The sequence below is a fragment of the Equus przewalskii genome, chromosome 14 (genome assembly GCF_037783145.1).
Source record: "Equus przewalskii isolate Varuska chromosome 14, EquPr2, whole genome shotgun sequence".
Lineage (NCBI taxonomy): Eukaryota > Metazoa > Chordata > Mammalia > Perissodactyla > Equidae > Equus > Equus przewalskii.
The window spans coordinates 83,338,040-83,362,907 of NC_091844.1; the positions used below are offsets into that span (position 1 = coordinate 83,338,040).

The 24,868-nt window shown below is 38.0% G+C and overlaps 1 protein-coding gene across 1 annotated transcript in view; it reads left to right on the forward strand.

The window, feature by feature from the left end:
• The window catches only part of YWHAQ (tyrosine 3-monooxygenase/tryptophan 5-monooxygenase activation protein theta), a 42,848-nt gene that overhangs the window by 11,262 nt on the left and 6,718 nt on the right, over positions 1-24,868 (forward strand). Inside the window, exon 3 of the mRNA XM_070573277.1 lies at positions 19,819-19,942. Within this exon, the coding sequence (XP_070429378.1) occupies positions 19,819-19,942 (124 nt within the window). The remainder of the gene's footprint in view (positions 1-19,818; positions 19,943-24,868) is intronic.

Below are 24,868 nucleotides of genomic sequence, written 5' to 3' on the forward strand. Positions count from 1 at the left end.
GATTTCTGAAAATTTCTGCTTTTAATCTAAATGGCCTGACAGATGTTAATAAAGCTTACTTCAGCTGTTGATAGAACTAGTTTCCTTTTAATTTTCTATCAGAGTATCAAAGCAGCATATCCAGCCCCCAAATCTGTTGAACCTTAGAAGGACCTATTAAGACTTAGTGTAGATTCTCAAATAGTTTTCCATGAGGTAGTCTTTCCTGTAGTAGTAAAATTTACGATTAGAGTTTATGGGGAAAATGGGATTAAAGGGATCAATGGAGGTCACAAATTAATCTATGAAAGTCCTGAACTGGTTTTCATTTAACAAATATTCTCTGATCATCATGTCTCATGTGCTATTTTTGTTCTGTTTGAAAACATTTTCTAAAATAAAACAAAGATGACACACTACAACTTTTAGTTAATGTTTTACATATATTTTAAAGTCATAATAATGAGGGCTATACAGATAATTTCTTATTTTCTCTTCTTCCTCTAAAGAAACTTAATGGTCTCATACTGTAAAGTTTCCAAGAAATGCTTATAAAATAGTTTGACTTAGTTGCATGTACTATCCATATTAGAGGAGCTTTCTATCTTGTTTTTCATTGTCTTTATTTAATGACTAGGATTGTTCATGTTTATTTTTTATAGGTTGTCTTTATTTTTTTTTCCTTCTTCTTCTTCTCCCCAAAGCCCCCTAGTACATAGTTGTATATTCTAGTTGTGTGTGCCTCTGGTTATGGCATGTGGGACGCCGCCTCAGCATGGCCCGATGAGTGGTGCCATGTCCGCGCCCAGGATCCAAACTGGCGAAACCCTGGGCCGCTGAAGCAGAGCACACGAACTTAACTACTCGGCCGTGGGGCTGGCCCCTATTTTTGAATTAAACATAATTCAAATACCATAAAATTCACCTTTTTAAAGTACACGATTCACTGGTTTTCAGTATAGTCACAAAGTTGGGCAGCACCACTGCTATCTAATCCGGGAACATTTTCATCACCACAAAAAGAAACATTGTACACTTTAACAGTCACTCCTCATCTTCCCTTACCCCCCACTCCTGACAACTACTAATCTACTTTTCTGTATCTATAGATTTGCCTATTCTGGACATTTCATATAAATGGAATCATACAATATATGGCCCTTTTTTTTCTGGCTTCTTGCATTTAGCATAATATTTTCAAAGTTCATCCATGTTCTACCATGTATCAGTACTTCATTTCTTTTTTCTTCTTTTTTTTAATAAAACAATTTTTTTATTGTGGTGAAATAAACACAACATAAAATTTACCATTTGTAATTGTGTAGTTAAGTGCTATTAAGTACATTCATATTGTTGTGTAACCATCACCACCATCCATCTAGAATCATCATGTAAAACTGAAACTCTGTACCCGTTAAACAGTAAATCCCAGTTTCCCCTTGCCCCCAACCCCTGCAACCACCATTCTGCTTTCTGTCTCTGAATTTAACTACTCTAGGTACCTCATATAAGTGGAATCATACAATAGTTGTCCTTTTCTGTCTGGCTTATTTCACTAGCATAACGTTTTCAAGGTTTATTCACATTGTACGTTGTATCAGATTTCATGTCCATTTATGCCTGAATAAGATTCCATTGTATGGGTATACCAGATTTTTTTTTTATCCAGTCATTCATCAGTGGACAGTTGAGTTGTTTCCACCTTTTGGCTGTTACAAATAATACTGCTATGAGCATTCGTGTACATGGTTTTGTATGGACATGTTTTCCTTTCTCTTGAGTGTGTACTTGGGTCATACAGTAACTCTGTTTTACCATTTGAGGAGCCACCAAACCACCAGGCTGTTCCACAGTGGCTGCACCATTTTAAATTTCCACCAGCAGAATATTAAAGTTTTCATGTCTCTACATCCTCACCAGCAATCCTAGTGGGTATGAAGTGGTATCTCACGGTGCTTTTGATTTGCATTTCTCAGATTAATGGATGTTGAATGTATTTTCATGTGCTTATTGGTCATTTGTATATCTGGAGAATTGTTGAATCAAATCCTTTGCTCATTTTTTAGTCAGGTTATCTTTTTATTATTAAATTATAATGGTTATATATTCTGGATACTAAACCTTTAGTCAGATGTATGATTTACAAATATTTTATCCCATTCTGTAGGTTGTCTTTTACTTTCTTGACAGTGTCCTTTGAAACACAAAATTGTTAATTTTGATGAAGTCAATTATTTTTTTCTTAGGTTGCTTGTGCTTTGGTTGTAATATTTAAGAAACTATTGCCAGGGCCACCCCAGTGAGTAGTTAAAGTTCACACCCTCTGCTTCAGCAGCCTTGGTTCGAGGGTTCAGGTCCCGGGTGCAGACCCACATCACTCATCAGCCATGTTTTGGAGGCATCCCACATACAAAGTAGAGGAAGATTGGCCCAGATGTTAGCTCAGGGCTAATCTTCCTCAAGCCAAAAAGAAAAGAGGAAGATTGGCATCGAATGTTAGCTCAGGGCAAGTCTTCCTCACAAAGAAAAAAAGAAACCATTACCTAATCCAAGATCATGAAGATTTACGCCTATGCTTTCATCTAAGAGTTTTAGCATTTTAGCTTGTAGATTTAAGTTTTTGGCCCATTTCGAGTTAATTTTTGCATATGGTGTGAGGAAGGGGTCCAACCTTCATTCTTTATATGTGACTATACAGTTGTCCTGGCCCCGTTTGTTGAAATATTACTTCATATATCTTTGATCTGAAATTCTCAACTTATGGAAAAAATGAGAGAGAAGTGGTTTGGTGTAAAAGTTCGCTTAAGGAAAACTGGTGATTACTCCATTCTTTGTGCTCCAGCCGCATTGTTTCTCCAAAGCACTCCATATTTTGTTTCCATCCGTCTACTCACTGCTATTCTTGCTTGTAAAGCCTTCCCTCTCCCATTTCTATATGTTGAAATCACACCCATCCTGCAAGATGCAGTTTAGGTGCCACTGCACTCATTCCATGGTTAATTACAAATTATAGCTTATTAGTACTTTCAGGTCTGTTTTCCTTGCACTATGTGTAATTATGAGTGAATGAGACAGGTATTTACCTCTGAGAAAACCGGGGCATATTGATTTACTTAGTTACACAGCCAGTTAGCTGTGAACTCAAATTTGACTTTTCTAGAATAGTGCTCCTTCTGTTCCTTCTGCCTTTCATTGTGAAGCCTTCCTTTACAGACCTCATTCTTAGGAGATTTTCTCTCTTCTCTGGATTCTCTCTTGTGTGGAAGTAGGGGAGAATCAGGACTTTATACATCCATGCTCTTCAACTAGAGTGGCTCTCTTTATCTCTTTTACTATGTACTAGTGTTGCTTAAAAAGACTTGGGGGAGGAAATAACTACCCTATAGCTTTTTAAAATTTTGCACCCATTATATTAGATGGAGTCCAAGTTCCTTAACAAGACTTGATTGAGACCTTCCAGCCTTTCTCTTGAGCCTCCTTTCTCTCTCTTCCTTCTGTCTGTACTCCAGCCGTTTGGAACTACCGGTGGTTCTCTCCTATATTGTGTGCTTTCTTACCTTTGCTGTAATTCTTTTCTCTGTGTAAGAATATGCCATTTTATTAATGTAGTATTTTCTTTGTCACTAATTCTAGTAATGGAACTCAATTCTGTATTGTCTGGAGTTTACCAGTGTTCTGAGTTCCTCTTGTGACTGTCCTCAAAATAAGTTGCACCCAATTCAGATCAGTATTGGTGACCTGTGAGAACATGTAAGAATAAGGACTTCATCTTTATTTTTTGTTTTATATACTATTAAGCACTACTTTATTTTTCAAGGTTATTTTTTGTGCTGTAACCAGTAGTTCAGCTGAGTATAATCAGTAACCCTTATACGTTTAGTTGCAAATGCAGGATAATTTTCTTCCTGTAGCCTCCTAAGTTGCTGTTGACCCTCGTCTTCTCTTTGTGCCCCGTGACAGAGCCGGTAGACTAGAGGGTTGTGCATAAAATATCTGCAGAGGTAAATATATGTGCCATAGGTTAGCCATAGATGGAAAAGTTAGTCTGCAAGTAATTACATAATTTCTATAATGTAGAAATGGCTTGATTCATTTTGTCATAGACTTAGAAAAGAGAAAGCTCATATGAAAGTACACTGGTGTCTTTGCTAGTATAAGCTATTATCTGTTTTTAGTAGTTTTCCTAGGATATAGCAAAACTTGACCTATATACTAAGCCAGCAAGACAATTTTGACCTATTTTTAATTACTGGAACATCTTTTCTATTAGGTTATCAGGATGTCTCTCTAGTTGGATTACTTATAACCAATCTAAGATTTGACTTACTGTTCTGTTTGTTTCGGGTTTTTTCCTTTTAAGGAAAATCTTATTTTCTCATTCTCATTTGTCTTTTCCTTCACAAATTAGTGGCTAAAGTAGTTTCTGGATACTAGTAAATTGCAGTTCTCTAAGGGGAAGCAAGTATAGGCATTGGTGGTATTTGCCTTGGTTCTTTTGGTAATGCTGATCTGTAAATGTTGGTAAGTTGTGGTTGTGTATGTGTAATTGTTTTTGATGCAGATTGACAGATTTGGAAAGTAATATTAGTGTTAACCAGTGGATGTGTTAAAACTGTCCTTCCAAAGTTGTATCTCTTGACCAGAGAGTTGGAAATCTTTGAGCAGAAGGAATAGCATTCTGATACTGCTGTGACGTTATGGCCACTCAGTATTCAGCTGCTTAAAATGTGAGGATGTAGCAGACAGGTCAAAGATGAAGGACTGGCATTACATTTGTTTTTCGTAATATCTGGAATTGGCTCAGCTGCTGTGAGTGAAGTGAGGGGAAAAGACCATGATTTTCTGTAATATTGGTCTGTTACAGTCACACGCTCCGCATTATTTGTCAGAGTCTAAAACTCTGTCTGTTATGTGTCTTCAGCCACTGCAGTCATAACAGCTCTGTAGCTGAGTTGGAAGACAAGATGAACATTCCTATACAAGAGCATTTTTATTGTTTTTGGGTTTTAGTGCTGTTTAGGGAGGAGAGGAGTTGCACTATGCTCAAAAAAGGGCCATCCCAGCCCCTAAAAAAACACCATTGTGCTATAGCAGATATTGATAGCAATACTACTGTCATTGGTGATCATTTTTTTGGGTCATGGATTGGTGGTGGCTAGAGATCTTATGGACCAGGAGAAAGCATTTAGGATGTTAGTGCTGTCAAGTTGATTCCGACTCCTAGTGACCCTGTGTACATCAGAGCAGAGGCCTTGCCAGTCATTTTGCATCATCCTCTCACTTTCCTGCCCTGTATTAGACAATGCTACATTGCTTTTCACAGGGTTTTCATGGCCAGTTTTTTTGGGAAGTCGGTGGCCAGGTCTTTCTTCCTAGTCTGCCTTAGTCTGGAAGCTCTGCTGAAAAGTGTCCGCCATGGGTGACCTTACTAGAATTGGAAATAACTGCTGGCATAGCTTTCGGCATCACAGCAACATGCAGTGCCACAGTATGACAACCAATAGGCGGGTGGTGTGGTTACCTGACCTAGAAAGGAACCCAGACTGAGGTGGTGAGAGCGCCAGATGTTAACCGCTAGACCACCAGGGTTCACATAGATAAAACTTTTTCTCTTTTTATTGAGAGCTTTGAATTCTCTTCCTTCATGTCTTTCCTCCCCTTCCCTCTACTTGTTTATCTTCTGGGTTTTAGCCACTTGTTTGCGTGTACTACTCAGGCTTATTTTTAATTTCAGTATAACTACAGTGGCACATACCCCTTTGGGTCTGAGGAATCCATATTGTCTGACCGTGATGACAATTCATCATGACACATTAATTCATATTAATTTTGATTTATTAATTTGAGAAATATTCCAGCCACGGTTAGGTTTTTAGGTCTTTTGTTCCTTTTAGAATTGTATCTCAAAAGTTTGAAAACTTTTTATGCAAAGTGATATTTAGTGTACAGAAATACTGATATTAACCCTTTCACCCAGGAAGGTATATTTGCATTCATGAATGCTCCAGAATTGTATGAATTTTAATAACTAGAAGTTGGAGATATGAAGGCCCATTAATACTTTCAGGGATTCTCTCCCCACACCCCAAATCAAGGTAAAGAAGAATTATTTGTTTGGCAGAGGTGCCAGATGAGTAAAGCAATAGTGTACTCTCATGGTCCAGGGTTTGTCTCCTTGGCCTTATGGGCTCCAAATCTAATTTGTTGGCATACTTGGAAACTGCAAGAATTAGAAATTTGTCAGAGAGGCATGGTCTAACCATGTTTGTTGCTTGCAGGCAAATTTACACGAGGAACCAAATTAGCATTAGAAGATTCCTTGGTGAGCACAGAAATTAACAAGAGATAGGGGCTGGCCTGGTGGCACAGTGTTTAAGTGTGCGCATTTTGCTTCGGTGGTGCGGGGTTTGCTGGTTAGGTTCCAGGGTGCGGACATGGCACTGCGTGGCAAGCTATGCTGTGGCAGGCGTCCCACATATAAAGTAGAGGAAGATGGGCACGGATGTTAGCTCAGAGCCAGTCTTCCTCAGCGAAAAGGAGGATTGGCAATGTTAGCTCAGGACTAATCTTTGAGAAAAGAAATTAACAAGAGACAGTAGTTGGGTGATTTTTTTTTTTTTTTTTTTTTGAGGAAGTTTAACCCTGAGCTAACTACTGCCGGTCCTCCTCTTTTTGCTGAGGAAAACTGGCCCTGAGCTAACATCCGTGCCCATCTTCCTCTGCTTCATACGTGGGACGCCTACCACAGCATGGCTTTCACCAAGTGGTGCCATGTCTGCGCCCGGGATCTGAACCGGCAAACCCCGGGCCGCCAAGAAGCGGAACATGCAAACTTAACCACTGTGCCACCGGGCTGGCCCCCTAGTTGAATGATCTTAATGACTGGTTACTCCAGCACTACTGTGTCCAGCCTCAGTATTGGTACCTCACTGTTGGAAGACAGCATTCGTGGACTCAAGTACAAGCCTCTTCTCTTAATAGTGCTGGAGATACTATCAGGGTTGCTTTTTCACTTTACCCCCAGTTCCCAGCATCTCCCGTGATGAATGGCTGTATGTTTTGCTTCTCAGAGTGCCACTTTCAAGTATTTAGGAGGCACCTCATTGTTGTTCCATGCGCTCCTGCTAGTGCAGGAATGGTAGAAATAAGGTTGAATGTCAGTCAGTTAAAGGACAGTGCTTTCCAACTCCTTTTGTGTTATGGCACACAGAGAATAACTGTATTTGAATGGCACACTGCAGAAAAAGGATTTCTCCCCCAGCTTCCCCCTGTGGCTGTTATGGCCAGGGGATCCGTATCTGTTTACCGTTTACATTAGTTGGAAACTTTAGGTTAGCACCTGATCCTGGAGGACTGTGAGTGTTGGGTTTTAAGTTTATTTAACAGGCCATTGGGATTTTTGAGCAGGGGATTAACATGTCCAGAATGGAATTTAAGGTTAATCTGGCAGCAGGATATAAAATGGATTAGAGAAAGAAGAATCCTAAAACCTGGTAGATTGTTAGGTTATTGGATTAGTTGAGGTGAAATGATATGATATGATTAACTAGGGTAATAGAAATAGGAATGAGACTGAGAAGATGGCTCAAAATACTGTTACAGAGGTGAAATCAATAGGGCTTGACAGCTGAGGGTAGGATGGGAAGTGGAGAGTGAAAAGTCAAAGGTAGTGCTGATGGGGCTGGGTGGCTAGGAGGTGGGAGGATTGTGGAATAATTAGTAGAAGTAAGGAATATAAATATAGAAACAGGTTTGGAAATAAATTTATTTCTGTTTAGGGCATGTTAAGGTCTAGCAGTCATATTTCAAAATGTCTAAGTATACTCAGCCATGTAATGCTACAGAGAAGTCGGGAGTAGGGGTAGGTGGTAGGAGGGGTTGCATTACCTCTGTGAGTTTTCTATAGTTTATAGTATGGCCTTAGGTCTCGTGGACTCAAACACTCCAGGGTGGAGCCATCTTTCAGGGCTAGATCTGTCATCATCAAGTTCATGTGACTGGTGTATAAAACCAGGCAGATTAGTTTATTCGTTTACAGTGAGGAACAATTAGCACAAAGATTGAAATACTTGTGTTGGCGTGACCAGTATGTTCTCATTCAGCAGACAGACAGACTCACATAGGAATCAAGTCATAATCAGGAAGTTGCTTAGTAAATGTGGCGTCCTGACAAGAGAAATTGAATGGCTGCTGAAATGTTTACCGGCCATAATCTCCACAGTAGGGCAAAGATTTCTCAGAGGGTTGATTGTGATTCACACTCCCCTAGACTAAATATTGAATTCTTTTCCTTTGGTGTCTGTCTCTTTTCTGTTTCCATGCCTCTCGCTGTTTTTTTATGATTGACTCATCCTTATTTTTAAGGTATATTTGTTGTATACTGTCAGATTGTAGTCAAGTTTTGCATTCTTACTAATTTGCTATACAAATGAATGTATATCAAATTTAGACAAGATAAAGTCTTCTCCTTCAGTGGTTTATAGTTAAGAGCAGGGAGATGTTCAGTCCAGAGGCTTGGGGGACTAAATGTGAGACAACAGGGGAGTGAGGCCAAAGAAGCATTAGGATGACACCCAGGTTTCTAACTAGGGCAACTGATTGCTTTTCTTAAGACAGATAATTGTGTAGGGGAGGAGAATCAACAGTAGATTGTGTTAGGAAGGCAAATGTAGTATTTTTTAAGTGAGTAAAGCTTAAAGTCACAACGGCCCATCCAAATGTTTATATATACACGTGTACACACACTCACACCTACACATACATATGGGAGCACTTGATCTTATGGTTAAGGGAAGGATTTGTGTGGTGGTACATGGTGGTTGAGGTTTATATACCAAGCCGTATTCTTAACATATTCTTAAGTAAGCTATGTTAACTCTTTTTTTTTTTCTCTGAGGACGATTAGCCCTGAGCTAACATCTGCTGCCAATCCTCCTCTTTTTGCTGAGGAAGACTGGCCCTGAACTAACATCCGTACCCATCTTCCTCTACTTTATATGTGGGACGCCTGCCGCAGCATGGCTTGCCAAGTGGTGCCATGTCCGCACCCAGGATCCGAACCGGCGAACCCTGGGCCACCAAAGCGGAACATGCAAACTTGACTGCTGCGCCACTGGGCCAGCCCCTATATTAATTCATTTAATCTTCACAACAACGCTGTGAAGTAGGGATTGTCATTAATTCCATTCTAAAGATGAAACTAAGGTACAAAGCTGTAAAAGTTGTTTGCCCAACTAGCTAAGGGGCAGATTTGTGAGTCATTAGCATGTAGTTCTTGGTTAAAGTCATGCCTGTAAGTAAATATCTCAAATGAACCCACATCTTGTCAGTTACCTTAAAATGGATAGTGGGCTATTGAAATATTTGAGATCCTAGATTATTTTAATTAAACATTTCTTCCTTGTAACAGATTATCATCATTGTCAGATTTTAGAAAGTGTACTCTTAAAGGAAAACATTTGTTGGATTAAAAAAAAAATGTAACTATCTTTAAAAATTTAAACAGTCTTCTAAAAGAGTTTGGGAAACACATTTCCTTTAATAGCCAACTCAATCCTTTGCACATACTTAATATGAACGAACTTTTGTTCTAAATAATCTGAAATACTATCCTCTGCAAACATGTTTTGTTACTCGGCATCTTGTAAAAATTCTGCATTTTTACAGTTTTGGGAGAGTGGAAACTCTTCACAGTCATGACCAGGAATTTTTCAGTTACTCAGTGTTTTAGTTTCTGTAATTATTCTAATTAATGACTTCTCTTTTATTCCATTACTTCTTCCTGACCACTCCAAAAAGGTTCTTTCAGTAAAGATCTGATTAGGACCTTCTGTCTTTGTCTTTCCGTGTCTTTATTTTGCACCTGCTTTTGTATAGTACTTTTAATTGGTTATGAAATTCTAGCTGACAGTTGTTTTTCTCAGTATTTCGAAGATACTTGGTTGTTTTCTGATGAAAAATTAACTGTCAGTCATATTGTTGTTTCTTCCTTTATAGGTAACATGTCATTTCTCTGGTTGCTTTTAAGAATTTTGTTGTCTTTGGCATTCTCCAATTTTACCATGATGGTCTAGGTATGAATTTATTTTTATTTTATCTAGCTTGAGATTTAGTGTGCCTCTCCACTCTGAAGATTATTATCTTTATGCTATTACTGGGGGAGTCTCAGCTGTTATCTCTTGATAACATCTCTTCCTCATTCTTTTTATTCTCTTCCTCTGGGAATTCCTGTTGCGTATTTTCTCTCTCTTTTTTTTTCTTTTTTCTTTTTTTTTGAAGTCTTCCCCCTCTCTTTCCAACTTCAAGCTGTCTTTTCTTAATTCTTTGTGTCCTATTCTTTCCCCTGGCTTCTGTCTGCCTCCTCCCTTTTTTTTTAAAAATCTCTGGTTATTTTAATCAAGAAAAATTTCAAACTTACACAAAAATAAAGAGAATGTTACAATAAAATCCCCTATGTACTCATCACCCAGCCTCAGCAATTATGAATTTTGTTTTATTTATATCCCTACCAGACACACACACCATTAATTTGAAGCCAGTCCTGGGCATCATCTATTTAATCCATAAATATTAAAATATATATCTTGAAAAGATTCTCTAATCATTTTCAACATACTTATTTTATGTTTTGTTACACAGTTTTATTTTTTAAGTTCTTGGATGCTAACCATCCTGTTGGTTTGCTGATCCCTCATTGTGATGGATCCGTCCCTTGAATTAGTTTTGTTATTTTTAACAAAAATGTAGCTTTTTCTAGGGAACTTGTGTCCCCCTTGGATTGTAGAAATGTCTTTACACAGTAGTTTTGATGATTTGTTTCTGCTGGGCATATAAGCTTTGGCCCATTTTTACACACATTTTTAGCTTGTGGATTCACATATCATGTATGAAATAAAAGTTGAATAGCGCCTGCACAGAGCATAGATTTGGGTTTTAGTTTTTCATGGGAGACTACACTCACCCCTACCCATCCCGCGCCTCCCCCCTCGGCCCCCGCAAAAGCCCAGAAAATAGCTTTCTTTTTTTTTAAAAAAGATTTTATTTTTCCTTTTTCTCCCCAAAGCCCCCCAGTACATAGTTGTATCTTTTTAGTTGTGGGTCTTTCTAGTTGTGTCATGTGGGATGCTGCTTCAGCATGGCTTGATGAGCGGTGCCATGTCCACTCCCAGGATCCGAACCAGGGAAACCCTGGGCTGCTGAAGTGGAGCGTGCGAAATTAACCACTCAGCCACGGGGCCAGCCCCCAAAGAAAGACACTCTTTCTTTCTTTCTTTTTTTTTTTTTTTTTTTTGAAGATTAGCCCTGAGCTAACATCTGCTGCCAATCCTCCTCTTTTTGCTGAGGAAGACTCGCCCTGAGCTAACATCTGGGCCCATCTTCCTGTAGAAAATAGCTTTCTTGATACTTGCAGCAATAGTAGACCAAGGTTTTTCTAGGGCCCCTACCTGCTGAACACCACTGTCATTGTGTGTTGTAAACTTTCACTTTTTGCCTTTGTTTCATCTTCCTTTCTATATCTCCCTTCCTTCCTTTGGAGCTCTGCTGTATTTTTTTCTTCTATTTTACCTAATTCTGTTTAACGTTTTGATTATTTTTAGAAGAAGGAAAAGTCTTCTGAGTCTCACTGTATTGTCAGAACCAGAAAGTCATGTTTCTACCCATCTACTTTAAGATGATGAGTCATAAATTTCTTAAGTACTCCATCCTAAGAGTGAGTGAGGGGTATGTGTGCACGCGCACGTGTATATTTTAATCTAATTTACTGCTATTCAGGTAACATTTAGAATGCGTTAGTATTTCATATGGCCAGGTAAACAATACGCTAAACACACATTCAGACTTGTACTTCAATTACAAGTCTTCTGTTCATGTATTTTGTTTGTGTTAAAATGGAATTCATGTTTCTCATTGGTCAGAAGTGGTGGTAATATTACATCTGATTTAATAGAGAAATATTAATTAATACAATTTTATTGCCAGACAGAATCTTTAAGTACATGAAGTTGGTATGAGATACATCTGGAAAATGAACTAATATCATTCACAATAAAGAGTTTCTACAAATCAGTGAGGAAAAAACTTATTAGGAAAATGGCAAAGGATACCAACACTGTTAATAGAAAAGGACATAGACAGGGCTGGCCCCATGGCCAAGTGGTTAAGTTCACGCACTCTGCTTTGGCGGCCTGGGGTTTCACCAGTCCAGATCCCAGGCACAGATATGGCACCGCTTGTCCTGCCATGCTGAGGTGGCATCCCACATAGCACAATCAGAGGCATTCACAACTAGAGTATACAACTCTGTACTGGGAGGGTTTGGGGAGGAGAAGAAGAAGAAACAAAAAAAAAGGACATGCAGATGTTCAACTTCATTTATTATATGCAAGTTAGAAAACTGCAAACAAAATTATAGTAAGATATTTTTCACTTATTAGATTGAAAGAAATAAAAACAATTTTGATGATAACCCTGGGTTCAGAAAGATGTTGAGAAACAGGAATGCTCATACATTACTAACAAGAATGTAAAGTGAAATTGCCCCCAGGGAGGACAGTTTAACAATTTATCCTAAGGATCATGTGTACATTTGGTACGTTATTGGAAATATCCAAAGATTTGAAGCAACTAAATGTTCCTCAGAGGAAACTTGAAGTAAGCACGCCTCTGCAGTGGAGTACTGTGCAGTGTTGGATATAGAACAAGGCAGTTACACGTATATGGGTGTGGAATGATCTCAGGGATTGTTACATGGAAAAAGCAAGGTGTAGAACAATGTGTGTAGAAAGGATCTGGAAGGATGTACAAGAAACTAGTAATGATGGTTGCCTTGAGGGACGGGATGAAGTGGATGCCTGAGGACCCAGGGAAGGGAGAGAAACTGTTTTCACTTTCTAATTTTATATGATGTACCTGTATTGCCTATTATTTTAATGGAAATGAGAGTCTTATTGTTTGTGAAGAGAAGATGTAATTAAGGAAGGAAGATTCCTGTGCTCTTGAATTTGAATTGGAGCTATCAGTATGAGGTAATGACTTTTCCAAAAAAAAAATTTGCTTGAAGGAGTGAAACAGTGAGAGAACAGAATGGGGAGACTATTATTGTGAGAGAACAGAATGGGGAGACTATTATTATTATATCTTAATTAGGACATTAATACATATTTTTAAATTGTGTGTAGCTGTATTATTACCTGCTAATTTCATTTTAGGATAGTTAAGGAGGCATAAAATATTAGTTATAAAAGGGGTAATTTATCTTAAAGGACAGTTGAGTAGGAGAGGAGGGGCAGCACAGGTATTAAAAAAGTAAAAGTTCAGTATTATTAGTAAAGTTGCCTTGATTTCTTTTTTTGGCATTGACGAGGTTAATATTTACAACCGGTTGTCTGAATTAATATGTGTTCATTTGACACATAGGTGACTTTTGCGTAAAGAAAGAATTCTCTCAGTAATATATTGCATCACCTTTAGTTCTCAGAGTGTGCCTAAAAGTTTTAATACCTTTTATATGAACATTAAATGGTAGGGCAAGAAGTTTAATTCCTTATCTTTTAAGTATTGAAATAATACTCTGAATTATGATTAAAGCCTTCTCTGCAGGATGATTATATATCTTCCAAAGTGAGAGACTTCTAAGAATGAAAGAGATAGCATTAATAATTATACTGGGACAGCAGGCTTAAACTGGAACTAGCCTCGCAAACTAGGACATATGGTCACTCTACTCCTCCGGTACACTTCATTGTTAAAAGTTTGTAGGGGTTTGAAATTTGGTATAGGTTTAAGTGTAGAGTTTTAACCTTGAGCATTAAAAAGGAAGTCAGATCTGAATGGGCTTTGAGACTTTAATCTGAGCTCTGACTGATCTCGTCTGTCATGTGATGTCAGCTAAATCACACAGCCTGTGGGATCAGTCACACTGGTCATTGGCCTCCATCTCTCTGAAAATTTTTATTTTATTCCTTAGTTCAGTTTTTAAATTGGGCACCAGAGTAGGGGTTCAGGATTTACCATTCTTGGATTCTGTCCTAACATTCTAAATCAGTAATATTTTAAAATAATGAAAGGACAATTAACTATTCAAAGTATTCATTTTATCAATGGTGGAAAATATTTCCATAGATGAATTGATGATGTGCGATGTATGATCAACTCAGATCACATCATAGGTGATTCATTCCCCCCTTGGTTAAGGCAGCAAATCCTTTATGAGATTTAACCCCAGCCGGTATACTCAGATTGGTAATTTCTGAGAGTAAAAGGCCATTAGATCATAATACTCTTATCGTATAGTTACAGAAACAGATTGGAGAAGCTGTGACTCGCCACAAGATGTAGAGCTAATCACAAAAGTCAGTTTGACAAATAAGAATCTGAAGTCACGCATTCTGAAATAACCCAAAGTTACTCTGTCCCTTATCCTCCTCTCTCTTGGACTCATCCTGTAATTCCAATCTGTCACATATAGGCGCTGAAAGGTCCTCTCAGCCCACGTCAGTTGGGGTGGTTATGTGCATATAATTTCTTTCTGGATAAAATATTACTTCCTTCTTGAGTCTTGAGTTTTACTTTGATTTCAGTCTCTTTGAGTAACCAATATAATGAAGAGACAGGTATTGTCTAGAGGCTTTATTCTTCTTACATATAATGTCAGTGGTTCTTTGTACTATGTATAATACTTTAAGTTGGTATGTTAGCTCTTACCATTAGATAAATGTTCCAGTTGTTAGATAATAATATTGCCCTTTATAATATTAATTCTTTGGGTTTTTTTTTTTAACTAATTGAAGTAAATGTCTAACTTAAACCCATTATCTCTCTTAGGTATGCTCCATTTTAGGATATATATTAATCTTTTTTTTTTACGTATATATAAGATAATACTTAGAAATGCTAGCTCTGGTTTAAAATTCTGGCTCCGTTTAATTAACTGTATGAGTTTGGACAAGTTTTTGACTCCATTGTGATTTTATTCCGTTGTAAAATTGTCAAAAGGGATTTTTTTATGTGTAAATAATACAAATAAAATCCTTAGAATGGGACTTGGCACATATTGAACATTTGAATAGTGTAATCTTTCTTGGTAATATGTACCGATTAAACTGATAAAAATAAATGGATAGTGACTAGTATATGTACCCTAGAGACTGAATATGTTAATAATGTTTTATTAGTAAATTTCAGGAAGCTGATAGAGAGGAAATTGAAAATCCTTAGAACATTTTTTACTTCCTGTTGGTTATTTTGCTTGTATTTTAAGGCTCTTCATCAGTTACCTGCTCTCTTAAATAAATCACTTTTGTATATAAAGAATAAGCTGTATAATTAAGGACAAAAGCAGCTTATTTTGTCTGTAAAACAGAAGTCACTTATAAATAAATTTGATAAAAATACTATTTTAGTTTGTTGAATGCCATGAAATATTACCACTGAAACCAAATGAATTGTTTTGGAAAAGCTGTTGAAGTGATAGTAGAATTATTATGCAGAAAGAATTCATTCCTAGAGATAGGATTAGCATTGGGCTTCTGTTCTTCCTAGCTTTTCTCTAAGACATGGGGTTGAGGAAAAATAGTTAAACTATACTAAAGTTAACGTCAATATTATTTCTTGACAATTTCATTTGTTACATAGTTCTGTACAGCTTTTGTGATATAATCCTCTTTATTATTCCCATCCTGTTTTTCTGAGATTAAGTTTATTCTAAGATCCTTTAGCATCTCCTAAAGTGACCTGTACAATAACTTTATTCTCTCCTCTGATTTTGCTCATGTTTGAGTTTCTTTGGTCTAGGATGCCCTCAATTACTAGCTCATCTTATAACTTTAGGTGGTAAGTACACGGACTTCTTCACAGATCTCTCAGATTCTCAAAAAAGAATGCACTGCTTGCATTCTACCCCTCAGTCAAGTAACACTGTCAGTGCTGGAGGGAAGCCCCAGTCTTAACTCTCCAAGCTTCCCAGGATCGTAAAATTTGCTGGTTAAAGAGTTACAAAGGGGATCTCTTGCTTAATTGACAAGAATAATGTACAGAAGAAATTAATGGGGGAACTTTTAACTCTATATAAATAGTTCAGTTAATTCCCTTCCTCTCTCCAGTGACCTTATTTGGAAAGATTTTCTTATTCAGGGAGCCAGTTGTCATTTTGGTTTTTTCTGTCTGATCTGTATTGAGTTTTTTATATATATAATGTAAAATTTTTTTGCAAGACATTGTGCACCTAGGCTGTATAGCTTAAATCCATTGTCTTTTAATTGAGCTAAAATATACATCTACTACTGATAGCATGTAGAAAGACAGAATTATTCTGTACCTGTTGTTTCCTTCACAGAGAGCTAGTGGCATCTGACAAAGAACCATGATACCTGGCTGAAACTCCAGGATGGAAGTAGTGCACAAGTCACTTTATAAAAGCCAACACTGTAAATCGTACGTAATGGCTGTATGCAAACTAGTAATCAAAGTTAATAATTTTGGAAAAGAAAAGTTTACAGTTAGCTCCTCAGTGGCTGTGTAGTTACTAATGCAGTAGCATTAGTTAGCAGCTTTCCGACTCCTTGGAAGGCCAGCGTGCCAGTAAGACAGTCCTTGTGAGCACGCCCACCTGCAGCTCGAGTGACTAAGGCGGAGTTAGTGTAGAATCCCATTTCCCTCCTCACCCCACCACCTCCTTCTAGCCAGACTTTTCTCAGCTTCTGCTACCACACTTCTACCACATTTAGTCACAAAGTTCTAGGTCTTAAATGTACTGGGTAGCTTTTTTTGAGACTGTAAATAATGTCTTTAACAGAGATGGCACTTTTCAGAGATCCTCTGTGGGATCTCATCTGAACTGACTGACTCACTGGGAGGACAAGAAAAGTGAGAGGTGGTTCATTTGACATTACATTACAGTTCCTTTGTATGGGTGCAGGCAGAGGTGGTGGTTCCCTCAGTGTAAAGACTATGTTTGCATTGTTTGATACTACTGCTACTCAGAATCCACTCTGAATTTTCTTTAAAAAAGATAGTGATGACTATGAGTCAGTTTGAGATTTAGAAACCAGTGAACTTTTGTGTGGCTGTCTCACTGTTGTGCCCTCCCCATCCCCCCAGAAAACCTTAAGTTCAGGTTCCATAGAAAAATAGTTTTTAACTTAAAAGTCGTCCATGATATATATAAAAGTGGTACTAAGAGGAGAAAGTTAAAATAGTACAATTTTCTAAGATTCTGGGAAAGAGTTTCTCGGGTTCGTTTTAGTAACTTAAAACTGTATTGGTGATGTTAAGCAGGAAAATTATTACAATCTGATCCTTCAGTTATTTTTCCACCTAAGAGAATGGTGATGTGGAAGCAGCATTGGTGTTTACATTTACTGTTAGTGTTTGGGTGTGGCCCTTAGTGACATCTATTCCTGCATTCCTGGCCCCGCAACTTTGCAGATTTAAGCCACAGTTTTGATACGTGCTCTTTTATAATGTGTGGACTGCTGGGGCTTTGTTATCTCATTTTACTATAATATTCAGTGTAACTTGCCTTGAGCTTCAGGCACTTAAAAATTTTTTTTTAACGTAAACACTTAAAAAAATTAAATTTAAGGATTTAAAGCATTTTAAATGTTTTTCTGGTTATTTCCTTTAAAACAACTTTAGATATAATCCTTGCATTTTGTTTAGGCCATTTTGAATCAGATGAACAACGAAGTTCTTGAGTTAGAGCTGCATTTTCTAAACTTTTTCTTACCTGTAAGCAACCTTTTATTTCTTCAATAATATAGTGATGTGAATTTAAAAGTCTTACTAGGTTATTCTCCAAACTTCCCGATTTTATATCATAGTTAGCATTTTTATATAACATTAACTGATGATATCTGTGGCTGGTTTTCCAAAATGCAAACATAATCATGTCTGTTCTTGCTTAAAGTTTTTCACTAGTTTCACTTTGCTTGTATTGGTGGTTCTCAAACTTGCACGTAGGCGGAAGAGTGGGAACACCTGGCTGGCTAATTATCTCTAATATTTACTCAGTACTTAACATGTGACACTCTTTTATGCTTTTATGTCTATTTATTGTTTTTACTCCCAAATCAAACCTATGAGGTGTAGGTGTTAGTATCTTAAAATTTCTATGAGAATTTTTTTCTACTCTAATTTTTTTTTCTTTGAGGAAGATCAGCCCTGAGCTAACATCTGCTGCCTATCCTCCTCTTTTTGCTGAGGAAGACTGGCCGTGAGCTAACATCTGTGCCTATCTTCCTCTACTTTATATGTGGGACGCCTATCACAGCATGGCTTGACAAGTGGTGCCATGTCTTCACCTGGGATCTGAACTGGCAAATCCCGGGCTGCTGAAATGGAACGTGCGCACTTAACTGCTGCGCCAGTGGGCTAGCCCCTACTCTGTAATATTTTTTAATTCAAAATCTTTTAAAATTACTTAGCATTAAATAAAATGGATAGTCCAAAAAGATGTCATTTTGTCTTTTGTGACCTTTTTGTTTTGCTTGAGGAAAATTGTCCCTGAGCTAACATCTGTGCCACTCTCCCTCTACTTTGTATGTGGGATGCCTCCACAGCACGGCTGTTGAGTGGAGTAGGTCCATGCCTGGGACCTGAACCTGCAAGCCCAGGGCTGCCAAAGCAGAGTGCACAGAACTTGAACTACTCAGCCACGGAGCCAGCCCGTTTTTTGTGACTTTTTGTACTGTGAGCACACCTTGTACAAATACCTCAGTTTGAGAAGCACTAGCTCATTGGATCAAGAGTCTGTTTCTTTGTATGAAATGGGGGGTAAAACACATACTTAAATACTAACCTAATTATTTTTTTTATTTATTTTGTTTTTTATTTTTTCCTTTTTCTCCCCAAAGCCCCCCAGTACATAGTTGTATATTATTCGTTGTGGGTCCTTCTAGTTGTGGCACGTGGGATGCTGCCTCGGCGTGGTTTGATGAGCAGTGCCATGTTCGCGCCCAGGATTCGAACCAATGAAACACTGGGCCGCCTGCAGCGGAGTGCGCGAACTTAACCACTCGGCCACGGGGCCAGCCCCACTAACCTAATTTTTTTAAATACAAGTGTTCAGTAGACATGACCATCAGTATAAGTTTCTAGACTCTTACTTTCCATCCCTGTACCTAACCTTGTTTTGGATGGGCCCTGATCAGTGGAGGACACCAAGTAGCCCTGCTCTGGGCCATGGTGATTTACTGGTTCTGTGATTATACTGTTCTTCATTCTTGATACATTAAACATTTTGTTTCCTCTCCCTAAAATGATTGCACATCCTTGTTTTCTAACTGCTGCATGTCTATTATTCCCTCTAGACAAGTAAATATCCCTTCCCCAAGGAAGCCTGTCTAACCAGCGGCCACCTCCAGCAGAGCCAGATACTCCCTCTCTATGCTTCCATAGCCCCTTATTCCTATATCTCTTAATGCCTGGTGTACTATTTAAGGTGTTCTTACCTCTTTGTTGTTAGACTGTGAGCTCTTTGAGGGCAAGGACCTTATCTTATGTTGTCTTATATCCATGCTGGTCAAATGCAGTGCCTGGCACCTGGCAAGTATCAGGAAATGCTTAATGAATGAATGAATGGATGAGTGAACAGACAGGCTCTTTCTAATTAGTGTTTGGTGTAATCTAGCTTTATCATTAGAAACTATGACTTGCTATGAGCCAAAGCAGTCAGCTAATGGCAAACACCTGAACCCTGCTCTCAGCCCATGCTTCAAATCCTGGGTGGTACAGTGTAGAGTTACTGTGTAGTTAATGATTCAAGTGTATGTCATTGTGAGCTCTTGTCTGTAATGAAATAGATGTTTATTAGTGCCTACTGTTTTATCTTATTTCTTTCAGGAATTGTTGGATAAATATTTAATAGCCAATGCAACTAATCCGGAAAGTAAGGTCTTCTATCTGAAAATGAAGGGAGATTACTTCCGGTACCTTGCTGAAGTTGCATGTGGTGATGATCGAAAACGTAAGTACGTTTGGTTTATGAGTAAAACTAAAATATAAAAAAGGAAGGGAGGATAAATGGGACACTATGATGGTAGTCTCTGTGTAGCTTCCAAGCCCTTTATAATTTTAAAAAAATCTTGAAATCTATGTATAAAGAAAACTAATAATGTTACCTTATGTTCTCAAAACTGAAAATATGGTCATGAATTTATATTATGTGCCCCTTAAAAAAATTAACCTCATAAACTCTCTGATTATATTCTGATAAGATGATATTTAAAAACATAAAACCATCTTTTATGCTTTAGAATCTGGTTCACCATATTTTTAGCCCCCGAGTTCTTTGCATATACTTTGAGTGATTCTGTTGTGTCACATGGCCGGTAGTGTCATTATACCTTGAAATTTAACTTAACTGGAAATTACAAATAGAGTATAGAAGCAGTACCTGATAAAGCGTACGAACTAATGGTCGTAAGGGTCCTCACTGATCTTGGGAGAAGAATGGATGAATTCAGTGAGAACTTCAACAGAGAATTGGAAAATGTAAAAAAGAACCAATCAGAAATGAAGAATAGGGGGGCTGGCCCCGTGGCCGAGTGGTTAAGTTCACGCGCTCTGCTGCAGGCGGCCCAGTGTTTCGTTGATTCGAATCCTGGGCGTGGATATGGCACTGCTCATCAAACCACGCTGAGGCAGCATCCCACGTGCCACAACCAGAAGGACCCACAACGAAGAATATACAACTATGTACTGGGGGGCTTTGGGGAGAAAAAGGAAAAAAAATAAATAAACTCTTAAAAAAAAATAAAAAAAGAATAGGGGCCAGCCTGGTGGCATAGTGGTTAAGTTCACGTGTTGCACTTCGGCAGCCTGGGGTTCACAGGTTTGGATCCCAGGTGTGGAGCTATACACTGCTCATCAAGCCATGCTGTGGTGGACTCCCACATACAAAATAGAGGAAGATTGGCAATAGATGTTAGCTCAGGGCCAATCTTGCTCACCAAAAAAAGAAAAAGAAATGAAAAATACAGTAATGGAAATGAAAAATTCACTAGAGGGACTCAGTAGCAGAGTAAAGGATACAGAAGAATGGATCAGTGAGCTGGGCGAAAGACTAGAGGAAATCACCCAAGCTCAACACATAAAAGAGAAAAGAATTAAAAAGAACGAGAACAGTCTAAAGGAGCTCTGGGACAACATCAAGTACACTAACATCCATATTATAGGTGTCCCAGAAGGAAATGAGAGAGATAAAGAGAATCTATTTGAAGAAATAGCTGAAAACTTTCCCAACCTAAGGAAGGAAACAGACATCCAGATACAGGAAGCACAGAGAGCACCAAACGAGATAAACCCAAAGAGGCCCATACCAAGACACATTAAAGAGAGAATTCTAAAAGCCAGAAGAGAAAGGCAACAAGTTACATGCAAAGGAAACCTGAGCCTGGAATACTCTACTTGGCAAGGTTATCATACAAAATGGAAAAAGAAAGAATTTTCCAGACAAGCAAAAAACTAAAGGAGTTTATTACCAAGAAACCAGCCTTACAAGTGCTAAATGGACTTATTTAAGTGGAAAAGAAACGACCACAAATAGGAATAAGAAAATTATAAAAAAAGACAACAAAAAAACAAATCACTGGTAATGGCAAATATACAGTAAAGGTAGCAGATCAAATACCTATGAAGCTTAATCGGAAGGGCATAAGACAAAAGTACTAAAATCACCTATTTCCATGATAAGAGGTTAACAGATACACATGCACAACAAAGAGGTTAATTATCAAAAACAAAAAGTGTAGGAGGAGGAGAGTAAAAGAGGAGAGCTTTTAGCAAGAGGTCAAACTGGAAGAGACCATCACCTTAATGTAGATTCCTGTTTATGTAGGTGATTGAGTATGAACCTTGTGGTAGTCACAAACCAGAAACCTATAATAAATACACAAAAAAAATTAAGAGAAAGGAACCCAAGTATAATGCTCAAGAAAGCCATCAAAACACAAGGGAAGAAAGCAAGAAAAGAGGAAAGGAACAGAGAACAACTGCTAAAACATGCATTAATAAAGTAACAGAGCCAGCCCTGATGGTTTAGTGGTTAAAGTTTGGTGCACTGTGCTTCAGCAGCTGGGGTTCAGTTCCCGGGCATGGAACTACACTACTCATCTGTCAGTAGGCATGCTGTGGCAGCAGCTCACATAGAACTAGAACGACTTACAACTAAAATATACAACTATGTACTGAGGACTTGGGGAGGGAAAAAAAAATTGTTTTTTAATGGCAATAAGTACATACTTAACAATAGCTACTTTAAATGTCGATGGACTAAATGCTCCAATCAAGACATAGGGTGGCTGATTGAATAAAGCAACAAGATCCATAGATAGCCTGCATACAAGAGACACACTTCAGACCTAAAGACACTCAGAAATTGAAAGTGAAGGGATGGAAGAAGATACTCCATGAAAATGGCAATGGAAAGAAAGCTGGGCTTTATTTATATCAGACAAAATAGAGTTTAAAACAGAAACTGTAACAAGACAAAGAAGGGCACTACATCATGATAAAGGAAACAATGCAACAAGAGGATATGCTATAACACTTGTTATCTATGCATCCAACATACGAGCACCTAAATATATAAAGTAATTATTAACAGGCATAAAAAGGAGAAACAGCAACACAATAATAGTAGGGGACTTAAACATTCCACTTATACCAATGGATAGATCATCCAAAATGAAGATTGATAAGGAAACATTGGTTTTAAATTACACATTAGACCAGATGAACTTAGTAGATGTATACAGAACATTCCATTCAAAAACTGCAGGATACACATTCTTTTTTAATTCCCTTGAAACATTCTCCAGGATAGATCACATATTAGGACACAAAACAACTCAATACATTTAAGAAGATTGAAGTAATACCAAGCATCTTTTCTGACCACAGTAGTATGAAACTAGAACTCAACTACAGGAAGAAAATTGGAAGAGCCACAAATATTTGGAGATTAAACAAAATGCTACTGAACAACAATTAAGTCAATGAAGAAATTAAAGGAGAAATCAAAATATACCTGGAGATAAGTGAAAATGAAAATACGACATGCCAAAATTTACGGGATACAGCAAAAGCAGTTCTAAGAGGAAAGTTTATAGCAGTACAGGCCTACCTCAATAAACAAGAAAAATCTCAAACAATCTAACAGTGCACCTAAAGGAACTGGAAAAAGAAGAACAAACAAAGCCCCAAATCAGTAGAAGGAAGGAAATAATAAAAATCAGAGCAGAAATAAATGAAATAGAGACTAAAAACAATTTTAAAAAATCAATGAAACTGAGAGCTGGTTCTTTAAGAAGATAAACAAAATGGACAAACCTTTAGCTGGACTCACCAATATGAAAAAGAGAAGGCTCAAATAAGTCAGAAATGAAACAGGAGAAATCACAACAGACACCTCAGAAATACAAGATTATAAGAGAATACTATGAAAACCTGTAAACGAACCAATTGGCTGTCTAGAAGAAATGCATAAATTCTTAGAATCATACAACCTTCCAAAACTGAATCAAGAAATGGTAGAGAATTTGAATAGACCAATCACCAGTAAGGAGATTGAAACAGTAATCAAAAACCTCCCCAAAAATAAAAGTCCAGGACCAGATGGCTTCCCTGGTGAGTTCTACCAAACATTCAAAGAAGACTTAATACCTATCCTTCTCAGACTCTTCCAGAAAATTGAAGAGGAGGGGAAGCTTCCTAACTCATTCTACAAGGACAACATTACCCTGATACCAAAACCAGATGAGGACAACACAGAAAAAGAAAATTACAGGCCAATATCACTGATGAACATCAATGCAAAATTCCAAACAAAATACTAGCAAATCAAATACAATACGTTAAAAAGATCATACACCATGGTCAAGTGGGATTTTTTTTTTCATGTGGGATTTATTGCAGAGATGGTTCAATATCTGCAAATCAATCAACGTGATGCACCACATTAACAAAATGAAGAATAAAAATCACATGATCCTCTCAATAGATGCAGAGAAAGAATTTGACAAGATACAGCATCCATTTATGATAAAAACTCTGAATACAATGAAGGAAAGTACCTCAACGTAATAAAGGCCATATATGACAAACCCACAGCTAATATCATTCTCAATGGAGAAAAACCAAAAACTGTCACTCTAAGAACAGGAACCAGGCAAGGATGTGTGCTTTCGCCACTCTTGCTTAACATAGTATTGGCAGTCCTAGCCAGAGCAGTCAGACAAGATAAAGAAATAAAAGGAATCCAGGGGGCCAGCCTGGTGGTACCTCAGTTAGGTTCGCACATTCCACTTCGGTGGCCCACGGTTCACTAGTTTGGATCCCAGGTGCAGACCTATGCACTGCTTATCAAGCCATGCTGTGGCAGGCATCCCACATATAAAGTAGAGGAAGATGGGCACAGATGTTAGCTCAGGGCCAGTCTTCCACAGCAAAAAAGAGGAGGATTGGCAGCAGATAATAGCTCAGGGCTAATCGTCCTCAAAAAAGGGGGAAAAAAAAGGTATCCACATTGGAAAGAAAGAAGTGAAACTGTCACTATTTGCAGATAACATGATTTTATATATAGAAAACCTGAAAGAATCCACCAGAAAACTTTTAGAAATAATAAATGAATACGGTAAAGTTGGAGGATACAAAATCAACATATAAAAACCAGTTGTATTTCTGTACACTAACAATGAAGTAGCAGAAAGAGAAATTAAGAATACAATGCCTGAGAGCCAGCCCTGATGGCCTGGGGTTAAAGCTCTGCATGTTCTGCCTCAGCACCCTAGGCTTGGCTCCCAGGCACGGAATCACACTACTGGTCTGTCGGTAGCCATGCTGTGACAGTGGCTCACATAGAACAACCAGAAGGACTTACAACCATGTACTG